General features: G+C 46.8%; 1 protein-coding gene across 1 annotated transcript; it reads right to left on the reverse strand.

The window, feature by feature from the left end:
- Positions 1 to 620: 620 nt before the first annotated feature.
- map1ab (microtubule-associated protein 1Ab) lies at positions 621 to 26,552 on the reverse strand. Its single transcript, XM_077597307.1, has 8 exons — positions 26,422 to 26,552; positions 25,439 to 25,737; positions 23,698 to 23,799; positions 12,891 to 12,973; positions 12,572 to 12,709; positions 2,358 to 11,463; positions 2,018 to 2,256; positions 621 to 1,912 (listed from the first exon to the last, which is right to left on the reverse strand). Exons 2-8 carry the CDS (start codon positions 25,677 to 25,679, stop codon positions 1,757 to 1,759), a joined length of 10,065 nt encoding a protein of 3,354 aa, XP_077453433.1. The 5' UTR covers positions 25,680 to 25,737; positions 26,422 to 26,552; the 3' UTR covers positions 621 to 1,756.
- Positions 26,553 to 26,698: the final 146 nt, after the last annotated feature.

The raw sequence follows: 26,698 nt of genomic DNA on the forward strand, positions 1-26,698 counted from the left end.
TTATCTTTTCAGGTTAAGAAATGCCGCTCGCTATGCAGGAAGGCTTCCCGAACCTGCTCCGCGGTCTCAAAATTATTGACCTACACCAAACAGGTAAAAAGTGTGCTTTTGCTAAAATTATAGCTGATAGTCAAAATATCGGATCCCATGTCCTAGTTGGGCTTACTACCATGAAAACCCCCCACCACGTCTGATCTCGGTAGCTAAGCAGGTTTGGGCCTGGTCAGTACTTGGATGGGAGACCGTCTGAGAATACCAGGTTCTCTAAGCTCTTATGTTATGAAGGGGAATCAGCTCAAGTGCTCAAGCTTAGCATGTGAGAAGTAGTGGGATCTCTCATTTACACAGACTGTAAAGGGGGCCTCGTGGCCTGAGTAGTTAGTGCGTCAGTCTCGCAACCTGGGTTCAAATCCCGGTCGGTCCTGTGTGGAGTGAGGCTGACGCACTAACCACTCAGGGCACGGGGCCGCCTTTATAATCCGTGTAAATGAGAGATCCCACTGCGTCTCACATGCTATCACTTTAGCTGATTCCCCTTGGTAACCTAAGAGCTTACAGCCCTTGGTCTTCCCAGGCGGTCTCCCATCCAAGTACTAACCAGGCCCAACCCTGCTTAGCTTCTGAGATCAGACATGATTTCAGGGTACTATGCCGTAAACCTAACTAGGACATGAGATCCAATATTTTGAGGAGCACCTATCATTTTAGCAAAAGCAAACTTTTACCTGTTTGGTGCCCATTTTCATAAATTCAGGGTGTTCCAAAATATTTGACCCCATTTTGTAGGCCAATACTTTTGACAGCGCCTTCCTGCGTCGTGAACGGCATTTCTTAACCTGAAAAGATAGAAATGCCAAATGTTACACACAAAAACTTGAAACGTTTTTACATGCGTTGTGAAAATTTGAGGTCATGAAAATTGTCAAAGTTATTGACCTACAAAATGGGGTCAAACATTTTGGAACACCACGCATTATACTAGTTCAATGTTATGGTGTCTTAATATAATGTCTTCTTAAAATAACATCGCCACTTCGCTAACAATTTGCTACGTTCCAATTTTCTGGAGTGCGTCGTTTACGTTTCCTATCAATTTTGACCCCAAAAAATGTTATTATTTTTAGTGCGATTATGAAAAGTGACGACATTCTGGGCGACATGCAATATTTCAAAACAAAAAATCCTCATTCCTGCAAACGTCATCCCAAACATTCATTCATGCTCATTTATAAATACTTCTTATAAGTCTCCGATATTTACATATTACAATATATGTTTGCGGTCATTGAGGTCATCAGTGTGCTTCGATTCCTAAACCCCTCCCACTTCCTTCTTGGGGGAAAAAAAAAGTGCATTGCTGTGAATGTCGACACATTCGATACTCATTAACGATCTGAATGCCAGTTCACTTCTACACTGGCAGTTTTTGTCATTTTTGTTTGGTCTGGTCCGTTTCCTGTTCGAAAACTAGCTTGCGCTGCTACATTAGCGTTGTCGTCTTTACAAAAGAAACATCGGCATTATTTCTTACCGTGACGGGGAAGTACAAATGGCGTCAACCTAAAAAAAATGGCCCATTTTGCAATGGGAAACCACACAAATAACGTTGGAAATGATTAGAAAGAAGAAAAAAAATTAAACGATAGCGGGGACAACATTAGGGAGATTTGCACTGTTATTTCGATTGAAAGCAAAAATGATTTTTAGGTAAATGAGGACTTATCATTTCGATCGCCGTTACGTTTTGTCGCTTGATTCAGAACTCGATCTTGCAGGCGGGGAAAGACTCATCCTGCATGACCACGGTGCTGCTGGAAGCCAGAACCATCACGTTGAGGTCCTGCTGCCTCTCGTGGGTCCGCTGGTACCACTCGCGGGTCACCTCCGTGTCGTGGGTCGGGATCAGGGTCACCTGAATGGTTCACAATTAACATTAACAATTTCATCTAGCATCCGCGGTGGGCGAGTGGACGACGCTCGCCAGAGGCTACAAAGACTGGGGCGTTTCGGTGGCTACCTGAAGGTTGGACCCCCACTGGGCCTTGCCCTCCAGCAGGGCGTCCAGGACTCCGCGACTGGGCTCGCCGCCGCTCGGGTCGTTGCCGCTGACCACGTAGTACGCCGCCCGCACCCGTTTGAAGAACTCCTGGTCCACGTTCTTGGCACTGCAGTGGTTGGGCACGTAGGCCAGGTCCACGTAGATCGGTGGCCCCGGTGGGATGGTGGAGGGGGCTTTCTGAGGGGTGCTTCCCGAACCTGAACAGACGCGCAAGTTGACATTAAAAGAGATTTCGACCATCGGACTTTGTTTTTGAACTTGAGAAGATTGCAAAGATAAGTTAAGCGGACAAACTCACCTGAAGTGGTCTTGACGCCATTGAGCAGGCCTTTCCCGGCATTGAGGATGTCAGCGCGCGAACCTTGGTTCTCGGACATCTTCAGCAGCCTGGAACTTCTCTCCGGGTCTTTCTTCCGGAGGGAGGCGGAGTCTCTGTGGGCCTGCCTGACCGGCGTGGCGGACCTCTTCTTGGCCTCCCCCTTCCGAGCGGGAGAGGCCGACTTGGGTTTGGCTTTCCTGAGACCCTTGGCGGTCTTGTGCTCCTTTTTGAGAAGCTTGTCCGTCCCGCCGATGTCCTGGATGAGGGTCTCCGGATCCACCATGCAAGCGTCCGGACGGGGAGCCTGTGGAGGAGGGTCTTTCGCCGAGGTGGGCGGGGGATCTCGCGTTTGTCCGGCCGGCGACGGGGGGCGTTTGCCGGCGGCCGGGCTAGTTGACCCGTCCGCGGGCAGATGGTCGCCGTCTTGGTCCGAATCCTGATTATCTTCCACGGTGATGGATGGACGCTCTCGGGTTCCCGGGGGGACGTCAGAATCCAACGATTCGCTCGCCGACGAGGGAGGCGTTCCCTCTCCGGCTAACGAGTCCGGGCCGTGTGGCCTCTGCTCGAACGATGTACTTTTGGCAGATGGCGTCTCGTGAGTGGCGACATCTCCGTCCCGGGAGCGGTCGCTACGGTGGTCTCCTCCGACCTCCTCGCCAGAAAATGGATAAGGGCTGGGGTTAATAAAGGAAGGAGAAAGTTCTCCTTTGCGCTGTTTGAATTCGGTGAAGGCGGCTGCGGCGTTGGCGTTCAAATCCGTCGGTCTGGTTTTTGAGGAGGCGCCGTGGAGGCTCGCCATCCACGGGAAGGCTTCCTCCTCTGGCGGAGGGGCACTTGGGAAATCCTCAGGCTTCTGGATCAGCTCCCAATCTGAAATACTACTCCTTCGCCTTGCTTCGAATCTCTCTGGCGGCTTCTCTAAAAAGCTTTCCTCCTCCTCCTCCTCGCCGTAGCTCCATTTGTCCTTTTCCACTTCTACTTTATGACTCTCACCAGCGCCATCTTTGCAGACGTTTCGATCCGGCGACTTGGCTTCCGTCTGTCCTTTCGCTACGTCCGTTTTTCCTTTTCCCGGCTCCACCTTGGTTAGCGTGTCCATTTCGTCCGAAGGCGTCTTCACACTTGGCTGCTTTTCTTTCTCGGGCGCAGGGGGGTCTTGGACGGCACGTGAGGTGTTTATAGCACCGCTTGCGCTTACGGAAGCGACTGAGGGGGCGGGAGGAGTCACCACTTCTGACGAAGACTCGACAGTCGTGGTGGTCTTCGCGTTCAAGGCGGTTAAAGTATTTTCCGTCACATTAGAAAGAGTGTCTTTTTCTTGGCATTTAATGTCACTCACAAGCTGTTGCGTAGATTCTCCAAGAACCGCATTGCCCGGTCCCGCCCTTGGTGGAGATACACCTGAACTAGCTTCTGGCGTGGAGAAAACATGGGCCACTCCAGAGGGGTCCGGAGTTGGGAGTTTAGTCTCTTCGTGTTGGGAACCATCTTTCGTAGGTTTGCTCATCACCTCCATGTACTCGTCTCTGTGAAGGCCACCAGAGGCAGAGCTACCTAAAAATGGCACGTTCTGGGCTAAAGTGCTCGCAAATTTTGCAGCGCCGTCTTCTAGTTGTTGGGCAAATGTTGAAAAAGGTGCCGCAAAACTGGCTAAAGGTGATGAGACCACCGGTTCGCGTTCAGGAGACGGATCTGGGCTCGGCTCCCGGGGGTCTCCGTGGTCAGGTTGATCTTGCCCAAGCATTGCTTGTGGGGAGGTCTCCGATTGGCTATCGTGCCGCTGGTCTGTGGCGGATCCACTGAGTCCAATGTCGGCGTAGCTTCCAAAAAGATTGAAGGGCGAAGTAGTTGGGGCCGATGGTTGGTCAGATGTTGCCGCTGAGGTTGAGACACTGAGGTCGCTTGCGGGCGAGGACCGGGGACGGTCTGCTGCTGGCGGTGGGATGCTTTCTTTGTCGCCATCCTTTGACTTTTGGTCCTCAAAGGAAGGAAGTTCCTCAGAAAGCGATGTCCTTTTTGGAGATGAACGGGTCTGGTCTTCCGTTGTTTCAAGAGGTTTCGGTTCGTCCGGTGTGGCCGAGCGGATCTGCTCGATTTTGACGTCGCTTTTGCCTGGACATGGGATTGTTTGGGCTTCGTTTTTGCCGTCGGGGACTTGGGACGTACCACAAGTGGATTTCAGCCCACAAAGGAGTTCCTTCTCCAGGAGGTTTTTATCGCCAGATGTTTGTTTTGCGTCCAGGTCGGGGGATTCAAAGGCATCGGGTGTGATTTTGGTGCTCGTCTGGTCTTTTTGGAAGTTTGTTTCAGGAGAGGTTTTGTTCGAGTCCACCGGCGGCGACGTGGCGCCCTCGGGGCCACGTCCACATGTTTCTTTCTCCGATTGCTCCCTGGCGCCTTTTTCAATGTCCACGTCGCTGGAGTCCTCGTCTTCCTCATCATTTTCATCCTCTTCATCGTCCTCCAGGTTGAAATCTTCACCCTCGACGAGAAAATGGACGTCCAGCCGCCGTTCTTTGCCTTCGGGAAAATCCGAAACGGATCGGTTATTGTCTGAGGCCAGAATGTTGTCATCTAAAACAGAGGAGGCGCCTTGTTTACGAATTTGCGCTTCACTTTCCCAAGCTGAAGCACCTGGAGACGAAAGGTCCTTTTCTGAAGGTGAGTGTGGACCAGAGGCAGAACCTTCTCGAGGGCCGGGCTTTTCCGTTTGGTTCTTGACGGGGTCCTTCAATGGAGCGCCAGGTTCCGATCGGTTCCAGGATTCCTGAACAGCGCTAGTAGACACTTGGTCCATTTGTTTTGAGGCTCCTCCCGACAGCTCCTCCTTCTCTTTCTCGGATTTTTCCGGTTTGTCCTCTTTAGGACTATAAGATTCCTGGGAAATTTTATTGTCCGGCATATCGGCGCCGACCGGTTCTTCTCTTTGCCACTCTTCTTCTTGGCCCTTTTCTCGGTCTTCCTGCTCCGGTGAGGCACTAAAGCGTCTTTCGCTCTGTGGGCTGTGGTGGACTCCACTTGAGGACATGGGTTCTTCTTTGACGTGATCATCCGGTTGGAACGTGACCGAGCCCGACTGGCTCGTCCTCCTGTTATCGTCCACGCCGACGTCGGAAACGGGACCTCCGAACCGGTTAGCTTGGTCTGGAACGGCAGGATCTTCAAGGACGGGTTTCTCGTAGGGATCGTACTTGGACGCGGTCGAGGATTTGTTTTGGATTTCCCGTTCGGAGCCACCTGATTTGAAGACATCCGTCGGTCCGCCCTTTTCAGAGTCTTTGTCCAATAGAAAGTACGAGCAAGGCTGTGAAAATCTAGGGGAAGCCTCCTCCCGTTCTCCTTCCATCTCCCGTTCTGCTTCCTTGTCGAGCTTCTCTTGAGGACTCGTTTGAGACTGGATTGGGGACCGGTTCGCTTGACGTGAGCAGGAGTCGAGCTCGGTCGCGGAGGGCGACGGGTCAGAGAACGCCTCCACTTTTGGAGGAGTGGTCTCCCCTTTTAATGGGCTAGGAGTAGAAGACGTCTCGATGTGGGCGATTGGCGGAGGCGTCGTTTCAGGTTTGGCGGAATCAGAGAAACGACGACTGGATTCCGTCAACAGCTCTTTGACGTCTTCGTCTAGTGACGGTTCCTGCGTGGTAAGAGTTGGAATGACCATCACCGTCTGTCTGGCCGTGGCTTCTTCGGTTCGAGTGCCCGATGGAGACGTTTGTTCCGCAGAGCGAGTGTGGACCTCCGCCATTCTTGGCTCAAGCGACAAAGGTCTGGCGCCCATACATATGTAATCTTCCTCCTCGTCGTCCTCTTCTTCTTCTTCATCCGAAGACCGAACAACGAAGGCGGTCTCGTAGTCTGTGGCCGACGCCGCTTCTCCAAACGTGGCCTGGGTGGACCGTTTGGTGGTTTTGTCCAGGTCTTCTCGCTCCCATTTCTCCTCCCTGGCGGCTTCGGCGGGGACGTCGTCTTTCTCGTTGGCGTCTTCTGACGGGATTTCAACCTCTCCGGGTTTGGTCTTTTGCTCCCAGGGATCTTCCTTCTCCCAGGTCAACTCTTTCTCCTGCTCGTCGCCCATTTTTTCTTCCTTGCTCAATTCGGCAACGTGAGCGTCATCCTTTTCGTCGGAACTCGCCACGGGCGCCGAGCCTCCGACGACTCCCGTTGCCTTCTGGTCTTGGCGGGATTCCGTTTCTGAGGACGTCCGTTGCCGCCCTTCAAACGTTGGAGCCGATGTCAACGTAACAAAGACGTCTTTTGCGGGGATCTCTTCTTCGGCTTTGTCCTCCGTGATCTTGGCTAGGGACTCTTGCACTTTGTTTACATCCATATTTTCCTGAAGAGGTTCTGGTGTGTTGTAGGCTTCAGTCTTGGACTGCTGTCCCTCTGCACTGGTCTCATTTTTCTTACCTTCAAGAAGTACATCTTCAATATCAGGTTTCATTGTTGTCGCCACACTGATAACTTCAGATTGGATTTCCGCCTGGGTTTGATCTTCTGCCAATTTGCCGTCGTCCTTGGACACGTCAACATCTTTCTTACTGTCATCCATCTTGTCGTCTTTCAATGTTGAGGTCAAGGCGATATTGGTATCTTTTTGCATTTCCTCTTTTTTAGGTAGCTTAGCAGAAGCGTTTTCTTCTGAAGGAGTTTTATCAACTTCTGTAAGCAATTTTACTTCCACAGAATCTTGGCATACTTCTTTGGCTTTGACAGAGACTTGGTCTTCTCGTGTTTCTTGCATAGATTTCATAGCAAGACTTTGATCCGCCATTGGTTCCTCTTCCTCCTCGGACACTTTGTCAACTTTGTCAACAGTCTTTTGGGCATACATTTCACGCTCGTCTTCATTTTTGCTGGTTATTGCCACGGGGATTGGTACGGCGGTTGTCAAGACGCCTGGCGCCTCGTCCGTTTCTTGGACGGATTTGTCCATAAGTTTTTGTGGAGATTTGATCTGCCAATCCGTATCTTCTGCCGTGCAAACCATGTCGTCCATTGTGATTTCTGAATTTGCTTCGTCTTTGTCTGCGCCGAGCCCGCTTTGTATTTTCTCCTCATCGTTGGTCTTATCCACGATTTCAATCTTCTGCTTGTCATCCTCGCAAGGCTTTTTGATGGACGTATCATCCTTTGAATCGGTGGCGTCAGAACTTTTAATTTGTTTTTCTTCAGGTTTCGGCGTAACAACGTTCTTCTCGTCTTCCTCGGTCACCAGAGCGACCGTGGTTTTGGCTTCTGCGGTCTCAAGGTCAGAGTCTTCGTGTTTGACGTGTTGGTCCTCCAAAGCGACAGTTTGTTCTTTAAATGTTTTATCGAAATGACTGCTTTCTTTGTCTTTAGGTTCTTCTTTTTTGGTGGAATCTTCGTTTGCAGGTGAAACATCTTTTTGGAGAGCAGAGCCGGATTTCTGTTCCTCCTCCAGTTTTTGGAAAAGGGAAACGCCGTCTTCTTCTTCTGGTTTCGTGACAGATGCATCATCGCTCCGTCCTTTGTTGTTACCGTTGTCTTCGTCAAGAAAGGGGCTGATTTCTTCTTTGCTTTGACCACGTTCTTCATCACCTGCTGTGTGGAAATCGCCTTCTGGCACGGCTGTTTGGACTTTCACCGTCTGTTTTTCTGAATCGTCTTCTGGCTCTTGGACGGGAACGTCTTTGGCATCCTGGTCGAGTGGTTTGTCATCTGTCTTTTTGTCCTTTTGCTCGTCGTGGTCTTTCTCCAGTCTGCTGGCGTCTTCGGGCGAGGTTGCGAGCTTGGGGGACTCCGACTCCGCGGGGGCTCCCAGGGGGGAGTGTCTAAGGGGGGAATGAGTGGCGCTGGGTGGCCCCGATGGGGTTGGGGAGGCCATTTTGACGGTGACGTCATCGGGACTGTAGCAACGCTCTTCGCTCTCGGAGGTCACGGGGTCGAAGCCCAGAGGTTTCGGAGGCACGACCGATGAAGGCGTTTTGGACGCGACCACGTCCACATTCTCCTCTTCGACGGATTTGTCCTCTCCTATTAATTTGGAACCTGGAGCTGCAGAGGTTGGCCACTTTTCGCCATCTTTGTCTTGGCTCTTTGTTACCGGGGGTGAGGTGTAGCCTTCTTGGAGTTTTTCCAGCGAGATGTCCACATTAGGGGTTTGATCTTCCTCGTCTTCCTCCTCCTCCTCCTCGTCGTCGTCCTCATGGCCACCCGGGACCTCGGCGGCCGCCTTGGCGTCTTCCAGAGGAAGCTGTAAGTCGGTGGACGGGGACTTGTCTTCCAGAGACGAAGGCGAAAGGGTTCCGGACGAGAGGAGTTGCTCCGTGTTCGTCCTGGCTTTCGCCGCCGGCTCTTCGAAAGCCACGGTGGACGCCGCCGAAGGGTCTTCGGCCAGAGAAGTGGGGAACGAGGACATTTTGTCGTACTCCGTTATGGAAGTGGCGGAGGACACGTGCTCTTCCTCGGCCAGAGGAGCCGTGAAAATGTTGGTGAAGACGGAGAGTTGCTCCTGCGCCCCGGGCGGGAGGAAGGCTTTCGCGGGGACGGCCTGCGTTTCCTTGGCGGCGTGAACGTCGACCGGGGATCCGCTCCCGTCCGCGACCGAGACGGAGACTTGGCGGGCGCCCACGTCGTACTGAAGGTGCGGGATCCTCTCCTCGGCCTCTTCGTGGATCTCCTCGTCGGAGATGGTCTGTTCGGTTTCCGAGTAGCCCGGAATGCTCTCGTCTTGGATGTAGGAGATGGACTCCACGGCGGCCAGCGGTCCCGGCGCGACGACGCCAACGGCGCTAACGGGGAGCGTGATCTCTCCCGCGTGGGAAAGGTAGCCCTCTTCCTCTTCTTCGTCCTCGTCCTCATCCTCGCCGACGGCTAACGTGGGAGCGCCGGTCTGGCTCTCGTGCACCATTGCATCTTGGACAGTCAACTCTTCATCGGCGATGGCGTCTAAATCTTCCACTTCCTCCAGTTCAGCTTTCTCCACCGGCTCCTCTTCATCCTCCTCCTCCTCTTCCTCGTCCTCCGGTGGCGCCGACTTTCGAGTTTCCGCTCTCTCGGTTTCTTGATTTTCGGGTTTTGCCTCCAATTCATCTTCCTCGTCTCCAATGCCCATGTCTTCCTCCTCTTCCTCGTCATCGGTCCTTGCCTCAGCCGTTGGAGCCTCCTCTTCTTCTTCTTCATCCTCCTCCTCATCCTCATCCTGAGACGCCGCGCCTTCGTCCTCGTACATTTGGGTCTCTTCCGCCTCTTTCTGGTCGTCGTGTTTTTCTTGGTCGGTGGGTTTAACCGCCGGTGGTCCGTCCTTTTCGGGAGCTTCTGTAGCGGGATGGGCTACGTTTTCGGGTTTTTCTTGGGTGACGCTTTGGGCTTCTGTCTTCAGAGCAACTTCATGGTGGCCAGACGGCGCCACCAGATGGTCCACCGGGCCTTTGCTCGGGTCAATGTCCTGGGCGAGTTCTGGAGAGAAAGTCGCAATGACGTTGGTCTTATCCAGAAGGCTTTCTTTCGGTGTGTCTTTTTCTCCAACCTTTGCTTCCTCGGTCTTGGACTCGGTCTTGGCCGCTTTGGTTTTTGCAGGTTTTGTCTTACTGGACACTTTAGCCCTGTGCAAGGTCTTTCGGACTTCTGGCGTGAGCGGTTTCAGGTCCGGTCTTGCCATTTTCCTCAGCTCGGGTTTGGATGACTCCTTTTTCTTGTCTTCCTTGGACTTGGCCTCTCTCTTCTCGTCCTTTTTGGACGACTCGTCCTTCTTCACCCTGCGAATCTCTTTCTTCTCCTTGTCCTTTTTCTCCTCCGTTTTTGAAAGCCTTTCCTTGGAGTGCCTCTTCAACGACTTTTCTCTCGGGACTTTCTTCTTTTCCGGCACGTCCATTTGAGACTTTGAGACGGTCCTGGCGGTCTTTTTGACTTCTTTCTTCTCGGGTAGGTTCTCGCTTTTTGCATCCGTCAGGGCGGAAGGGTCTTCTCGTCCTTCAGTTTTCACCTTGGCCACCTTTGCCGTGGTCTTGGGGGAAGATTTCAGGCTCTCTTTGCTCTCCGCCCTCTGCTTTAACTTTGTGGTGGGCTTGGCTCCCGAGGCCATTTCTTTTTGGGTGGCCACGGGATAACGCAAGTAGTCCAGGTGCCTCAGCTTCTCCAGGCCTTCCAGGATCTTATTCTGGGGCGCGTTCCCCGGGAAGAGAACTCGGACGATCTTCTCGGCGGGGTTGGCGGGCAGCCAGACCACCAAGGCGGTGACGGAAGTCAGGTAGGGCACAGAGATCTCTCCTTCTTTGCCGTTTGGCAAAATGATGCCGGTCTTGGCCTTGCTGTTGCCGGCCCACTTTTGCATGAGGAACTGCATTTCTTTGCTCTCCTTGACGGGGTTCAGCACGAACATGTCCAAGCGGCCCACTCCCATCTTGTGGAAGAGGGTGATGGGTTCGATGGTGTTGCTGACCACTCGGTAGAGAGGCTCCGCCTTGATCCCCAGTTGGTTCAGGTACTGCAAAGTCAGCGAGGCTTCTTCGATGCTGCGTTTGACTTTCAGATTGGACTCGGGCGTGCGTAGTTTGTCGGGCACGTTGAAAAACACCACGCCCAGTTCTGGAGAAATCAGGTTCTTCAGCCAGTTGGTGCCGTCGCCGGACCCCCGGGACCCCTCCGCCTCTTGTTCCGCGATCTTCCTCTGCAGGATTCCGTTGATCCCCGGCAAATTGTCGGCGCCGATGTGAGTGAGCAGGATGGAGTCGATGCGATCCAGGTGGCGGACCAGCTTCCAGAAGCAGGACTTGCGTTCGGAACCGCCGTCCACCAAGATGTTGAAGCCGTTGACGGCGAAGAGGGCCGAGTCGCCGCGCCCGCCGGGGAAAATGTAGCAGCACGGCTTGGAGAGTTTCAAAAAGCCTCCGGACGTGGGCGCTTCCAAGAGCTCGAACGGCGAGGGGACGTCAACCGTGGCGCAGACGTACTCCGTGAATTCTGTCACCCCCTCCATTTTCAGGACCACGGCTTCAGGGTTTAGTCGGTAGTGGAGGAACTCCTGCAGGTTCTGTCCCAGGGAGCTCCAGCCCGCCTCCCCGCGGCAGGACACGGTAAGTGTAGCCTGCTGCTTGGGGACGGATGGGCCCAGTTGTTCGATGACCTGCGGGGTTGGGGGTGCCGAAGCAAAAACAAAGCTGTTACGCGACGACGGAGTCCCGTTAGTGCCGCAATTTCTTGATCGGATTCGAAAAAACAATAAAGAAGCTTCAAATTCAGTTTTTTTTCCCGCTTTGAATCCGAGTGGCGTCACAATAGTTTGTTTTGAAAGTGTTGTACAGACGCTCCCCTACTTACGAACATTCAACTTACGAACAACGGTACATACGAACATGTCTGCAAATTGCGTTTAAGTCCAAAAATGTTCGCGAGTCCAATTTTGTATTTCGCACCTTTTTCGGAGTAGTACTTCTTTCCGCCGCTAATACCGACGCCTGGCGCTGTGAGAGCTCAGCTCACCCAGCATCTACCTTCTTCTTCGTTGCAATGCGGAAGTGCGTGAATGTATCTCCAGTGTGCAAAGAACCTTTTTCATTTGTATCATTAAATATCTCATGCATCCAATATTGAATATGGTTGGTAAAAAGCTAAAGGCTTCTATTGAGGGAGTTGCAAGGAAGAGGCAAGCCATTTCATTTGAAACGAGTGGCAATAATAACGAAGCTTGATGCGCGTCAGAAAGTGGTGAGCGTTGCACGGTCAGTACCATTTATAAACCGAAAGATCGAGCAGCAGGACCCAAATATTGAACGTTGCACAAAGTTTGCAAATCAATTGAATGATGCCATACAGTGCTACCGCATCATTTATGATGAAAAAAAGAAGAAAACTGTGCAATCGTCATTAGGTCGCTTCTTTTGGCCAGTTTCTAATACATAAATCTCTCTCTCTCTCTCTCTCTCTACAGTACTGTACATATTCTCTCCATTTTATTAATTTTTTTTTTTTTTCAGTACAAACCAATGCGTGTTACTTATACAAGCCTTAAACATACAAATGCACTTATATAAACCTTCAATATACTTATATCGGCCTTAAACATAAATTATAATACAAAATATAGCACTGAATCAACTTACAAACAAATTCAACTTATAAACAATCGCTCGGAACCAATTGCGTTCGTAAGTAGGGGAGCGTCTGTATTTCGATGTTTGGATTTGATTGCATCATCGGCAGAGAAAACGTCAAAGTGGAGAAATGAGACTCACCCCAGGATCGGCAAATATACTCGCAAGGGTGTCGTAGGTGAAAACCCCCGTTTGAAGGAGGAGGCCACCGTGATCTGAGGTGGGACCACTCAAAACCAGAAGCTTGCGCCCGGCCCGATCTGTGACCAGAGATTGGATCTGGAAGGCATCCAGACAAACTGCTATTATAACGGTCTTGAGATTTTTTTGATGAGAAGATTTGCAAAAGCATTCAAATTAGGCTGACAAAGTAGGGCTTAAAACTATGGCTGTCCAAATGTTTATTTTCCAAATCCACCGGAATCAACCGGCACCCCGGCAAGACCTCAAAGGGATTTACCTCGGCGACGACGGTGTCTTTGGAAGGGTTGACAAGGACCACGGTCTCTAGGACATGGCTTCTGTGGTGGAGGCTTCTTTGACCTGCACAGAAATATTAAACAAGAATTGAAACATTGCAAATCTATCCGCCCATTTTTCCTCATTAAGCGCACGTGTGAGCGCGAAGGGATCCAAAACGACGTCCAAGACGGGACAATTGCGGGCCTGACGGGTCACCTGGCAATTACAGAGTCACTCGGTGACAATTCTGCCCGCCTTAATTGTACTGCTTTCTTTCAATCAATACGAAAACAAGTACTTTAGCACCGCAGAATAACACACATTGAAAATAGCTTTTTTGGCTCATCTAAATTTCTACTCACTCCGACGCCTTCTCCGGCGAGCAACAGACGTTAAAAAGAGAGAAAGCGACCATTCCACAAGTCATTTGGCCCAGTGGGCAAAACGTCCAAGTCCCTTTTGTGTCAGTGCAGATGGGATCCTATAATTAGGGAAGTCTAAAATTATGACCGAGATCATCAGCTCATCCGGCTAATCTTTTTTTTTTTTTTTTTTTTTAATGACCGTCACTGGTCTTAACACGCTGTTTAAATGTTATTTTTTCACGGGCAGTTGGTGTTTTACTGCTCAAAGTCGAATTACAATTGACGATGCTAGATGTGCAATCCAATCTGACTATTAAACAGAAAAAAACAGCTGTTTTCATCCTACTGGTGTGAGTTAATGAATAGTAGAAGTCCAAACCATTCAAAGTGGGAGAGATGGCAGCGAATTAATGTTTGCTGCCATCTCTCCCACTTCAAACAAGTTGGGCAATGATGATAGCGAATGAATTCATTTTGGGGCCTTTTAGGTTATTTGTTGTTGTCACTTTCTTCTGTTTTTTTCGGCATTACCGGGGCACTTCCTGTTGATTTTGGGTGGCTGAACAGGAAGTGACAGGATTATGTACCATCATGAATAGGAAGTGACCTGTAAATGCCATAAAATGAACAGAATGGCTCCAAAATGACGTTTTTATGAATTATGCATTAAATGAAATCCTAAAATTGACCATTTTAATAGTCGATGAATCATCTGGAGATTTTGTTGAGCTAAAAATGGCCCATTTTTCCACCTCTAAATAGCAAACATTCTCATTGTGTGTATCTTTCTAACATCAACCAAATTGACTCGTTGAACCAAAGCTTCACTCGGTCTCAGAAAAGAAGTCCATCAGCTATAAAAAAAAAATGAAATAATCTTTTTTTTCTCCCTTGGCTGACCTGCTTAATATAAATATCCACGTGAAGTCCCTAAATGAGAGCACTGTGTTTAAATAAAGAGCGCTCCAGATGAAGCGTTCCACATAAGCGATATGGCGAGGGGGCGGGGCTACAACCAATAGATTGCACTAGTTTTTGGCGAGGAATAAGAGAAAACAAGAAGCCAGAAGTCTGGCTGTCAATTTGACGTTTCCACATCAGCAGTTCAAGCAAAACTAGATTGAATCAACTCAACTGGAGTGAGCTAATTAAGCTAATGAATTTTATCGCCAGGCTAACGTAACAAACGCCCACGGTTTGAGCGCGGGGAGATAATTAGTCTGTATAGGATTCCCATTCTGGTCGTGTGGAAAATTAAAGGAAAAAGCAGATTAGATTAGATTAGGCTCATAGTTGGGGGTCATTTTAATTGCTCATGGGCAATTTAGTGTCCGCAAAGGAGTAGCCACTTTAGCCAACATTAGCATGCTAGGCTAACAAAACTGTCACTTAACTTAGTTTTTTTTTACATGAATGAACGTGATATAATGTCACTTACTATTCATTTTATGGCATTCTCGGCTTGAAAATCAAAAAAAGTTACCCAGAAATGCCCCAAAAAACGTTAGCATGGATATATGTTAGCACACGAGGCTAACAAAACTGTCATTTAATGAACTGATTTAATATTTTGATGAACAAGGGTCACTTTCTTTTCATTTGGGGGGATTTTATAGGTCTTTTCCTGTTCATTTTATGTCACTATCTATAAATTTCAGTCAGAACCCGTTCATGAACCCCAAATCAAAAGAAAGTGAGTTGAACTAAATGCCCCAAAATGAACCGCTAGCGCCCCCCAAAATGCCCTAACTCACAAGGAGTGACTGAAAATGCCCCAAAATGAACTCGCATGGAAAAACTGTTTTTTTTTTGTTGACAAACAACGTATGAGATAAATTAGGGTTTGGCGACTTATTTTGAGTGACGGAGCGAAACGGTACGCCGAAGGCAAAGGAAGGCGGCGGAGGAACAAAAGGTCTTCCAGACCACCCCGAGAGAAAGAGAAGGCCGCCATTGTCGATGGCGGCCAACCATGACATCATTCCGCAGCCGACAAAACATCCGCAGCACAATGCCACGGTGCGCCAGCGTCTATTTCATTTCCCCCGGGAGGGCTCGGAACGGCGTGAAATACCCATAATTCCCCTTGGTGTCTGGAGCTTACGCACCTAAAAGTGGCGGTTGTCAAAAAACATCTAAAGGAAATGAAGTATCAATCGTGGAATTACTCATTTTTGCACCATATAAAATAAAATGGTGGATATTTTTTCGCTTTTTTTTTCGCTATTTCGTGCCTTGGCTGCCATTTGGATGGACGTCGAGTGATAAATTCATTTTGCGTTTTTACTGAGCTCTTAATGACTGTTATTAAGTCAATGGAAAATATATTTTTTATACATGTAGCATTGAAAGTTTTGTTGTTGTTAAAAATGTCAGTATCGTGAAAAAAAAGTGAATTTTACGGCGGCTGGATCCAAGGTAGACATTAGATATTCAGAAGTTAAAAATGCTACATTAATAAATGATACGATAAGCCACCATTTCCCCCAAGATTGCCATCAACCCGGCAACGGAACGTTTACGGCGCAGTCGCGACCGAGTTTAAGTCCGCCAGGTTTACCAAGTCAGCAATTCCGAGCGGGCCGGAATCGACGGAAGCGTCCCGCGGGTGTTCGGCGGCGCCGCAAATCGGGCCAGGCCCATTTTAGCCGCATTTTTTTTCCTGGCCTAATCACTCAGGAGACAACGCTAATTCGGCACGTTGCTACGGACGCACAAAGAACGGCTTCTGAGGCTCTGCTGAGAAAATCCCTAACGGCGTCTCATCAGATTTTCCATGAAAACAACTGCTGACAATCCAGTAACACTTGATTTGACAATGGCTTCGTAAAAAAGCGCCATAAAACCGTCATAATTATGACACGACACTGTCATGAAAGACAGATGTCACAAAGGCCGAGTCTTTTACGCAAAAAAAAACTTTCTACGGTTTTCCATATCATTCGTCAGGGGTGCTGGAGCCAATCCCAGCTGTCTTCAAGCCAAAGCCAAACTACACTTTAACCAGTCGCCCTCACCATGCCCGAATCAACGTCAGGAGAATGAACCACTACATTATCAGCGACTAGCACGGTCATATGTGCGCTAATAACCAGAGAATACCATTTTTTAATCGTGAAAACGTGGTTGCCAGAGCCAAAAAAAAAGCAGTTCTTACATCATACCTGGCAACCTTTGGCCAATTGCTTCCCTTATTAATGATTGCAATTCCCCTTATTAAGCGAAAAACATACAAACGCAATGCGGCACATATTTACACACATAGGGCGCAAGTAAGTCTAAAATTAAAGTAGACGGGGTCTCCAATCAGAATGCACTAAATTCAAGATTCTGTAGATGTTGCTGTATGACGCGAACTGGGTACATTGCTTGCTGATGTGCTCTATTAATATAGTGAAAAGGTGGATATGACTGACATGCGTGTGCATGACAACATTAGCAGTTGGTGATGACAATCCGGATTTGAGCCGAAATGGGTAAAACGAGATCAGTTTTACAAAAAAACTTACTTAAAAAATCCCGTACAAAAGTTGTTATGCGGCGCATGCAATTTGAAATGATGAAAAAAAAAAACGTATAAGATACGGGAAAAACTTTGACAGCTATGTTACATAGGAAATATGACCCATCTTTACATCCTAGCCCATCTTTTTCTCGCTGTTTTTTAAAAGCCCAGATTGTCCCAAAAACATTTTCGTGCTCTAAACGACAGCCAGTATTTGTGCATGTGGCCAAAACGTTACTTTGGCGAGACTTGTGTGTGTGTGTGTGTGTGTGTGTATAGGATGCAGCTTTTCTGTTATCAGACTGTCAAAGTGCTCCTAAAAAAAGGCTCCCTAAATAAATTCCACATTGAAGCCTTATCTGTAGCGCGCAGGTAGCGAGTGACTCAGTGGCAATTCGCCCTGCCGCCACGCCATCAAAAGCACCAAATTTCAGGCAACTTAGCAACATTAACTTTACCGGGAATGACAAAACTTTGTAACAGACGATCTTATCTATAAGCCTTAGCGGGTTTGGGAAAAAAAAATGTTGAGTCACTGGTCGGCGAGCCTTGAAAAGTCATTTTTGCGGGAAAAAACGTAAGCGGGCTTCACTTGCACCAACTCTGATTGGTTCGTGGGGCAAATTAATGCTAACTAGAGCTAATGTGGGGTGGGACCAGTTTATTTTTGGCCACGAAAAAAGGCTACAAGTTAATTTTGGGTCAATGTTGGCTCACTTCCTCATGATTTTGATGGCTTCTTGTTCATTTGTTGGTCCCTGCTGAATTTTGGGCATTTTCAGGCTGTTTCCTGTTGGTTTTGGGCCATTTTAAGGTTCCCGTGTGTGTTTCATAACACTCACGACTTAGCAGACTTAAACATATGAGGAAAAGACGCTGCGGTGTGTGGGAGTGTGTTTCCGTGAAAACAATCCCAATCAATGGAGCTCATCTAAATGAGCCGTCTGCTCGACCACGTGATTTTGGCGGCGGCTAATCTGCCATCGGCAGCGCCGCCGTGTCTACGTGGCGAGCCGTTAATGCTGCCAATGGATTTTGATGGCACGGTGTCTCATTTTCTCACAGACTAAAAGGACCAATGGGAGAGAATGTATACGTTTGCCGGAACATGATGTCGTATTTTCGGGGAGAAAGGTGACGTATTTCCCAGGGAAGACTTTCCATGCGAGTATTTACAGTAAGCAGAAATGAATATTGATTGGTGTGCTAATGGTTCTACAGGAAGTGAAAGGTTTTGGAAAAGCTTCCGTCCATCTTGAAATGACAGAACGAACTATGAGGATTTGTGTTTTGATGCTGTCACTGTCACTCAATGGCAAGCTGACTTCAATAATTTACTATTTCAAAATATAAATAAAAGTGGACCTGAAATCCTTCCCAGAGGAACTCCACAATTAATTCCATCTGTCTCTCACTTGGGAAAAGTTTTATATCGATCACAGTGATAAACACTACACGGCTTTAAACTAGATTAACCGACAAAACCAGACTTTTCAAACTGAAGCAACAAATAAGAAAAGGACCTAAAGCCCTTCCCTGAGGAACTCCACTTAAAACTGCATGCAACTAAATGTTACTACTTCATGATATCACTTCTTCCCGTGAACCATGTTTGCCTTTCCTCTTATCCAAATGCTCATCCGCTGCCACCCTCCCACTTCAAACGGATTGGACGTCTACTAGAGACAATCTCATTTCCATTCAAAGCCACGCTCCCACTTCTAACGGAACGGACGTCCACTTGTGACAAACTCATTTAAATTCACAGCAGGAGGATGAAAAGAACCCTAACATTGGACGTCAATGGCGGTGACAAGTTCTTCCAAAATGCGCGCAGCTACTTTTGGGGATTTTCCATCTCAACCGGATACAAGTGAAAGGTTACTCTATCTTATACAATTTACAAAAACAACATATCCCTCCCTCCACACACACACACATCAACGAATGCCCGCAAATTTTTTTGCTGAATCACTCCTGGCTATTGATCTCGTCACTCTAGAGGAACATTACCGGGGAGCAACGAACTTGACGCGGCGGCGGCGCGAATGCCGACAAAGACGCATCCACTTTTGACCGCAGTGAAGCGCCCCATGAATCATCAGAAAACAGTCCGGCCACAAACTGCGCGCTCACCGAATGACGCCATCGCGTCATTCGGTGAGCGGCGGCGGCGGCGTGCCAACTTGTCGCCATGACGACAACCCTGCCAACAGCTTGCCGGTGCTTTAAGATGGCCTGCCTGCCTGCCTGACGGGGTCAACGGGTTTCTATTGCAGAAGCTGCGCCATCTCGCCGCTTCAATGCGGGGAGGGGGGCGTGGTGGTGGATCTGCGTGCGCGTACGTGCGTGTGTCTATCGTCTATGTAACCTTAAGCAAGGTGGGACAAGTCAACCTATCGGCCGCATTAATCCCGTTACTTTGGATCAAGCCTCGGACTATTGGCTCTTCTTACGTCAAGCCACATTTAACTTGACGCTGCCCTCCTTTCCCGTCTACGGCGCAAAAAGTGCAGTAAAAAAAGAAAAAAATAGGACCGATGTAAACAGGCAAAAAAAACATAAAAAAATAGAAGACAATGCGGCGGGACAGGCGAGCGGCGGGATAAATAACAACGTCACCACGTACCTCGGCGGCGGACGTGAGACTTGGCCGGAGGAGTTGAGTGAGATGAGCGAGCGAGCGGCTGTGCGTACGTGCGTGCGCGCGTGCGGAGACGGGAGACTTAGCGTACGCGGCGGTGCGGTGTGCGCCGGGATGCGGCAATGGCCGTCTGCAGACAGCCACGGTGCAGTGCGATGGGAAAGGGAGGGGAGGGGAGGGGGAGGATAGGGGCGAGGGTGGGGAGGGCGAGAGACTCGCCGTTAACTCGTACGGTGCGACGCAAAAAAAAGCAGCCGCGGCGGGTTGTGAGATTGAGTGACGTCACGTATGGACCGCCACCGGGAAGTCGGAATTGTATGGAATAGACACAATATTGATACTATTAATACTACAAATAAAATGACTATGTTGAATTTTTTTTTCCTCTAAAAAGTGTTTTTTACACAATAGAAGGCAGGTATGAAAACGTCGGGGTTTGTAGGAAGTACGTAGACAGGTAGAAAAGCAGTATTACTGATACTCATCGTTAGAAAAGAACAATAAATAACGTCAATAGTACTTTAGAAAGCGCAAGTTTTGTAGTTTTGCCCGCAGTTGCATCAGTGTACCACAAGAGGGCGCAAAAGATAAGTTTGCCCACATTTGAAAAAGCCATTTGCTCCATATTTATACAGAACAATAACCAATGGCACGCGCTTCAGGTCTGCTATTAAACGATCGGAGAGGGATTATGTTTTGCTACCATTGACAGAAATAGACGTCCAAAGAAATTGGGGAGAGGCTGACTTTTAGCAACTGATCTTTGACCAGGCGATGGTGGCGTGTTGGGAAAGGCCAATGGAGGTTGGCTCGCAAGGTCAAAAGGGTCGTGCTGGAATGGAATCTCTCCGCCGGATTGAATGGCGTGGTCAAAACCCGGGGGAGGGGCGAAGACTACCCGGGCTTTCTTTTCTTGTGGAACTATTTTGACCTATTTTGAATTTGCAATGAGGCGAGGCAAACAAACGGCGCTGCTGTGTCACTAGAGGTCACAATGGGAAGGAAATGTTACGCAGCAAAAGTGGAGGCTCGGCTCGCTTTACTGCCGCATGCGAGCGTCAGCATTACTTCAATGACAACGCCCTAACTGACCATCATAATATATTTAAATACAGAATTAGGAGAAGATGAAATAATGTTACAAAGTACAGGCAATACTGTTTGGCTCTTATAAAGTTCACCGTTTAAATTGAAGGCAGTCAAGGCTTGAATATTTATGCATGGAAATGATTTTGGTCCAACGTGCGGGTAATTAATGGAGGATTAAATTCATTGTCGATTGTTTTGATACCGTTGATTCAATAGTTTTTTTTTAGCCTCTTGATAAAATGCATTCACAAATGTGGTGTTTAAATGAAAAAGAGAAGGCAATGAACTGTAAATATGTCTTTGATTTATTTTACATTTTATTAGGAAAACCTTTTAGCAGATTTTGGAATAAATTGGCTAGTAAATTATGTATTTTCATTTAGGGACATTGTTGATGGAAAAAAAATTCTGCCTCTATCGTAAATTTTCTCTTTTTACCTTTTGAGTATAAATACAAAAATGGCAAAATACAAAAAATGATAAATATTTTTTGGGGGGGGTATAATTCACTTATTTGAATTTTCAAAATGAATTAACTTTTTTAATATTGCATTTTTTGCAGGACTTCTATGAAGCAGATTTGGTAATAAATACATACCTTCAGAAAAAGTTGATTTTAATTTTTAAAAAAATATATATATTATTGAATAAAACAATAAAACCATTTTTATTGATTCATTACAAAAAAATATTTTTTTTAAATGAAGAAAAAAGCAATATTTTTAAATTCACACAGCAGATTTTGTAATAAATAATTCTGATAGTTGTTTAACTTCTGAAAAAAACATTTTTTATGCTTTTTAAACTTTTAAAAAGATTAGAAACCACCAATGCCCAAAAATGCCTTAGCAAAAACGACGCCAGCCCAAACTTTTCCCCGATTTAATCGGCTTCAACGCTCCAACTGCGCGAAAACGATTCAATCTCAAAAGGTCAGAGGTCAAATCCCAAGTTTGGGAGGAATTCCGCTAAAGCGGCATTAAGAAAACTAAAGATACTACGTGACGCTACGTGACGTAAGAGGCTAAACCTAGATTGTTCAGAATTTAGAGGTAAAAATACTCCTTTAAGCCCCAAAGTGAAATCTTAAAGAAGCGGGCAGCAAAAGTAGGAACATATTTTCTCTTTTTTTTGTGTGCTGATAAGGAAAAATAAAAAGTTCAGGAGACGTGTTGGAACAAAAAAAAAATGCTCCTTAGTCAATTTAAGACTTCTTAAAAAGAAGTCGTTTTGGGAGCTACGTGATCGTTTTTTTTTTGTTGCAAAAAGCAAAACTTTTAGCACAATGTATTGTTTTGTACATAATACTTAAAAACTAAAAATTGAGATTAAAGCAAGTTAACGTGTAATGTATCATTTAGGACGAGAAACTCATTTTGATAACGTAAAAGTACTTATTAAATTGAATTGAATATTTCTCCCACAGACGTTTTTATATTTATACATTATAAATATAACCTTTTTATTTGAAATGACCCATTTGTATTTGTATGCCCCCCTAAAAATGTAGCCACATTGATCATTAGGAAAAGTTGAGTTGACTGAAGGCCATCCCTAATTTAAGTTGTTTAAGAGTGAAACTTCAATCGATGACGTCTTTGAACCAATTGAAAGGCAACTAATGAACCCTCTTCATCCTCCTCCCAACGCCGGCTTTCCCACACTTGAAATGTTGGCGCACTGCGATCCTGTTCTTTTTTCTTTTTTCTCTCCCCTGGTCTATTCCTGATCGCTTTCCGCCGATCGGATGGTCTGCGTGCCGCTTGCTAATCAATAAAGGGCCAATCCGTCCTTGTTCCCGACTCGGCATTTAAAGCAAAGGTGTTTGGCGGTGTCTTTTTTCACCCGTGGAAATGGACAGGTGCGTTTTTTTTTGCTGTACAGTCAGTCATAGTTCCCACCTCTGTATTCCGTGTCAACGGTATGATCGAGAAATCTCTAAATATGACTAGCTTCTTGTTTATGTTGTGCTAATAAAATAACAAATAGCAAAAGATTATCTTTAAAATGAATCTAAATGGCCAGAAATGTTCACTTTTCATTTTTAGTACAGACGCTCCCCTACTTACGAACGAGTTAGGTTCCGAGCGATTGTTCATAAGTTGAATTTGTTTGTAAGTTGATTCAGTGCTATATTTTGTATTATAATTGATGTTTAAGGCCTATATAAGTATATTGAAGGTTTATATAAGTGCATTTGTATGTTTAAGGCTTGTATAAGTAACTTGCATTGGTTTGTACTGAAAAAATTAATAAAATGGAGAGAATACGTACAGTACTGTATAGAGAGAGAGAGAGAGATTTATGTATTAGTAACTGGCCGAAAGAAGCGATCTAACGACGATTGCACAGTTTTCTTCTTTTTTTCATCATAAATGATGCGGTAGCACTGTATGGCATCATTCAATTGATTTGCAAACTTTGTGCAACGTTCAATATTTGGGTCCTGCTGCTCGATCTTTCTGTTTATAAATGGTACTGACGGTCGAACGATTCAAGTTGTATGCCCGTGCAACGCGCATCAAGCTTCGTTATTATTGCCACTCGTTTCAAACGAAATGGCTTGCCTCTTCCTTGCACCTCCCTCACTAGAAGCCTTTCGCTTTTCACCAACCATATTGAATAATGGCTGCACGAGATATTTCATGATAAAAATGAAAAAGGTTCTTTGCGCACTGGAGATACGTCACGCACTTACGCAACTTACGCACTGCAACGAACTGGGCAGAGGAAGGTGGATGCTGGGTGAGCTGAGCTCACAGCGCCAGGCGTCGGTATTAGCGGCGGAAAGAAGCACTACTCGGAAAAAGGCGCGCAATACAAAATCGAACTTACGAACATTTTTCGACATAAACGCAATTTGCAGACATGTTAGTATGTACCGTTGTTCGTAAGTCGAATGTTCGTAAGTAGGGGAGCGTCTGTACTATATAATTGTAAAATTTGCATATTCGAATCCAACAAATAAACTAATAAACAGTCTTTCTTTCAGCAGGAAAAAAATGATTTCTCACTTTTTTTCCCTTTAAAAAAAATCAACAATAAAATACAACCATTACAGTATGATGTGCATCACTGCCACCTGCTGCTGGTACTGCAGCATTAAAATTGATTGCTAGATTGAAATGAACAGACCATCTATCGCTCCGATACCTAATGACTCGTCAACAGTATTTGTCAAAAAGATAAAGCCTGCACTGACCTTTGACCTGTGAGGAGAAATGTGCAGAATGGCGCGTTATGAACTGATGCAGCTGTTGTTCAAGGTCGAGGCAATTCAAGTCCACCTCCCAAGATCGGATTCCTGCAAAGTAAAAAGAGGCAGATTTGAGCCTTCCGGCCGGCCGGCTTCCATCGTACAACCGACACCCACACAAAGTCCTACCACGGTCTCATTTTCCACATTTTCTGGGAGCAGTAATTGTGATTATGTTTCAGTCCACCGAGATAAAAAGAGTTTTGACCTTCAAATGTTCCCTCACAGCAGAGTACAGTCTGTTTCTACGAATGCTGACTCACTCTTGGCTTTGATTCCATACCGGTGTCTTAACTCGCTCGCTACCATTGACGGCGATCATCATTGAAACGTGATCGCCAAAAGCTCAAGCATTTATAACAATTTACAGTTCAACTAAAAGTTGATAAATAAATAACCATGTCCCTGCCACAACCTGAATGTCAACAATTAATTATTATTTTTTAATGTTGACCCTTTTTCCATTAACTTAATGACTGAATTTGCATTAAAAATTACACATCATAAAGCAATTAAGGTATACAAAAGTACCTTTCAGTCCTAACCACAAAAACTGAATGTAGAAAGGTTGAGCATGAAAATAGCATTAGCTTCATAGGTAGCTTGTGTGTAACCTGTTGACTCCCTCACTACAATATCCATGCTAGTTGAGTGTATTGTTTATCCCCTTCACCTCCACCTACAGTAGCACTTGTGTGGGTTTTCCACACAGGCTCTGGATGTTATTAAAAATAAACACCGTGCGGCAGGAATATCAGGTGAAGTGCACTTCAAATGGGACTTTAACGCACGGGCGGAGCTTTTAATAACTTGTTTCGAGTGTCCCATAAGGGAAGCACACCGTTTTAATGTCCCACTATCACACTTAAGTCAATAGATTGGACTTTACTTTGTATAATAAACACAAAATAGCCCAAAAGACAATTCTAATTCTATTTCACTGTTGGCCAAGAAGCCAGAGTCACTAAGCGGAAGAAATGTCGCAGAAGGTAAGCTTTTTCATCCGTTTGTTTAGTTTCATTGCCAGCGTTTACATTTTTTTTTTAATTCATTTGATAGGGACAGTGCACATTAATCAATCTCTTTTCAGACACACCTATCGACTTAAAGATGACGGATTATAGCAAAAATGCTATTTACATCCATTTTAATTGTATTTCCAAGACATTCCATCGTTTATATCTGAAAAAAAAAGGCTAATACGTGTTGTGTAAGGAACAATGGTTACTGTGTTGTAAGATATTTACCATTAAGTAGGCGCCCGAGATCCGATGTTAATGAGCCCGTGTGGCTTCCATGTTGGGCTAATTCTTGCCTTCCCTTACAGCATTGGTTTCAGTTATGCAGAGGCAAAACGTTACAAAAAATGTGTTGAATTTTCCAAATGCAATAGTTATGGATCTGTGTGGGTCTTGATCAAGTATATTTGTACACTGGCAAGATTCTATCATTTAATTAGTTGTGATAGTGGGACTTTACGTTCAGAAAATATATGTATGAATAAGTAAAACGTGATTATTTTGGGGGGGATTGTAGCCACATTTTGAGCTAGGACGCTGGCGTCTTTTCAGATTGGGCGCAATGGTGCAACACTGCACCAAGTTACAGTTGGATGACACGCAAACATTTGCATGAGTTGCTCCCTTCCCATCTGGGATGGACGAGAGCGAGACGTGCCGCAACTCACCGGCTTCGATGTGCGCCCTGGCGGCGTCCAGCTGCTGCTCGGTGCCGATGTCGCCGATGACAATCAGCGCGTAGTGGCCGGCCCGGTTGAAAGGCGGTCCGCGTGGCCGTTCTCCTCCTCCGCGGTACCGCAGGAGCTCCTCGAAGGCGGCCGGCCGCGCGTCCTCCTCCACCGCCGGGAGAGCACCCCGCACCGGCATCTCCATGGCAACACGCCTCGGGGATGACTCCGTCATCGCCATGACAACCGGTCCTGTGCGGGCGGCCAGCACGGTGGAGGAGTGCGGGATGCCGAGTAAGCTAAGTGGGAGAGGGAGTGAGAGGATGAGGAGGGAGAGAGGAGCGTTAACCGTTAACTCATGAGGTGCCAATGACTGTGATCGATGTTCAATCCAAATGGATTGGACGCCCATCACCCGAAGTGGCTAAGAAAAATGATCGTTTGCCGCCAAGAGCAATTTTTCGACTTCTTTTTCTTGTTTTTCGAGGTGCTTAAGTTAAGGTGAAAAGGCCTTGTTTCTATTACTAGACATAAAAAAATAAAGTTTTTTGCAGGGTTAGCACCAATGTTCCCTCTAATTTTTGGTTTGTCTGGGCAGAAAGACAACCTCCCCGAGCACACCGAGTACTGGTGTGAGCAACATCATCATTGCTCGCTATGGGTACACACCAGTATCACACCTGCCATAAGCAGGTGCATGTCTACTACACATGATTTAGTAGTAATAAAATGTAATGATCAATATCTATGAATGGGCATCCCGGCGGATGAGTGGTTCGCGCGTCGGCCTCACAGCTTAAAAAAAAAAGTTGGGATTTTATTTTGTGCGCTCATTATGATTTGCTATGCGCTCCATATGATTTGCTGTGCGCTCCATATGATTTGCTGTGCGCAGAGAAGACGAGAGTAGTGCGCAATTGCGCACGCGCGCAGCTTAGAGGGAACATTGGTTAGCACAAAATAAGGAATAGAGAGAAAGGTACCTGAGGGGTTTCCAGCAGATGCGCCTCCTGAACAATATCTCCCCCTTCTGAAAAACATTTGTCACTACAACAGAAAGCTTTAATGCCTTTAGTAAGCAGTCCACGAGATGCTCCCATCACCGCCGCTTATATTTCATAACAACAGAATTAACCTTGCTTAATGTGTCTGAAAAACTGTAATAAAATTTACCTCTACACCACTTGCAGTATAAAATATCTGTAAAATGATATGACTATAGTTAATTAAGGTGGGTCAAATGAAGTAGATGAACACATG

The sequence above is a fragment of the Stigmatopora argus genome, chromosome 3, assembly GCF_051989625.1.
Source record: "Stigmatopora argus isolate UIUO_Sarg chromosome 3, RoL_Sarg_1.0, whole genome shotgun sequence".
Taxonomy (NCBI): Eukaryota; Metazoa; Chordata; class Actinopteri; order Syngnathiformes; family Syngnathidae; genus Stigmatopora; species Stigmatopora argus.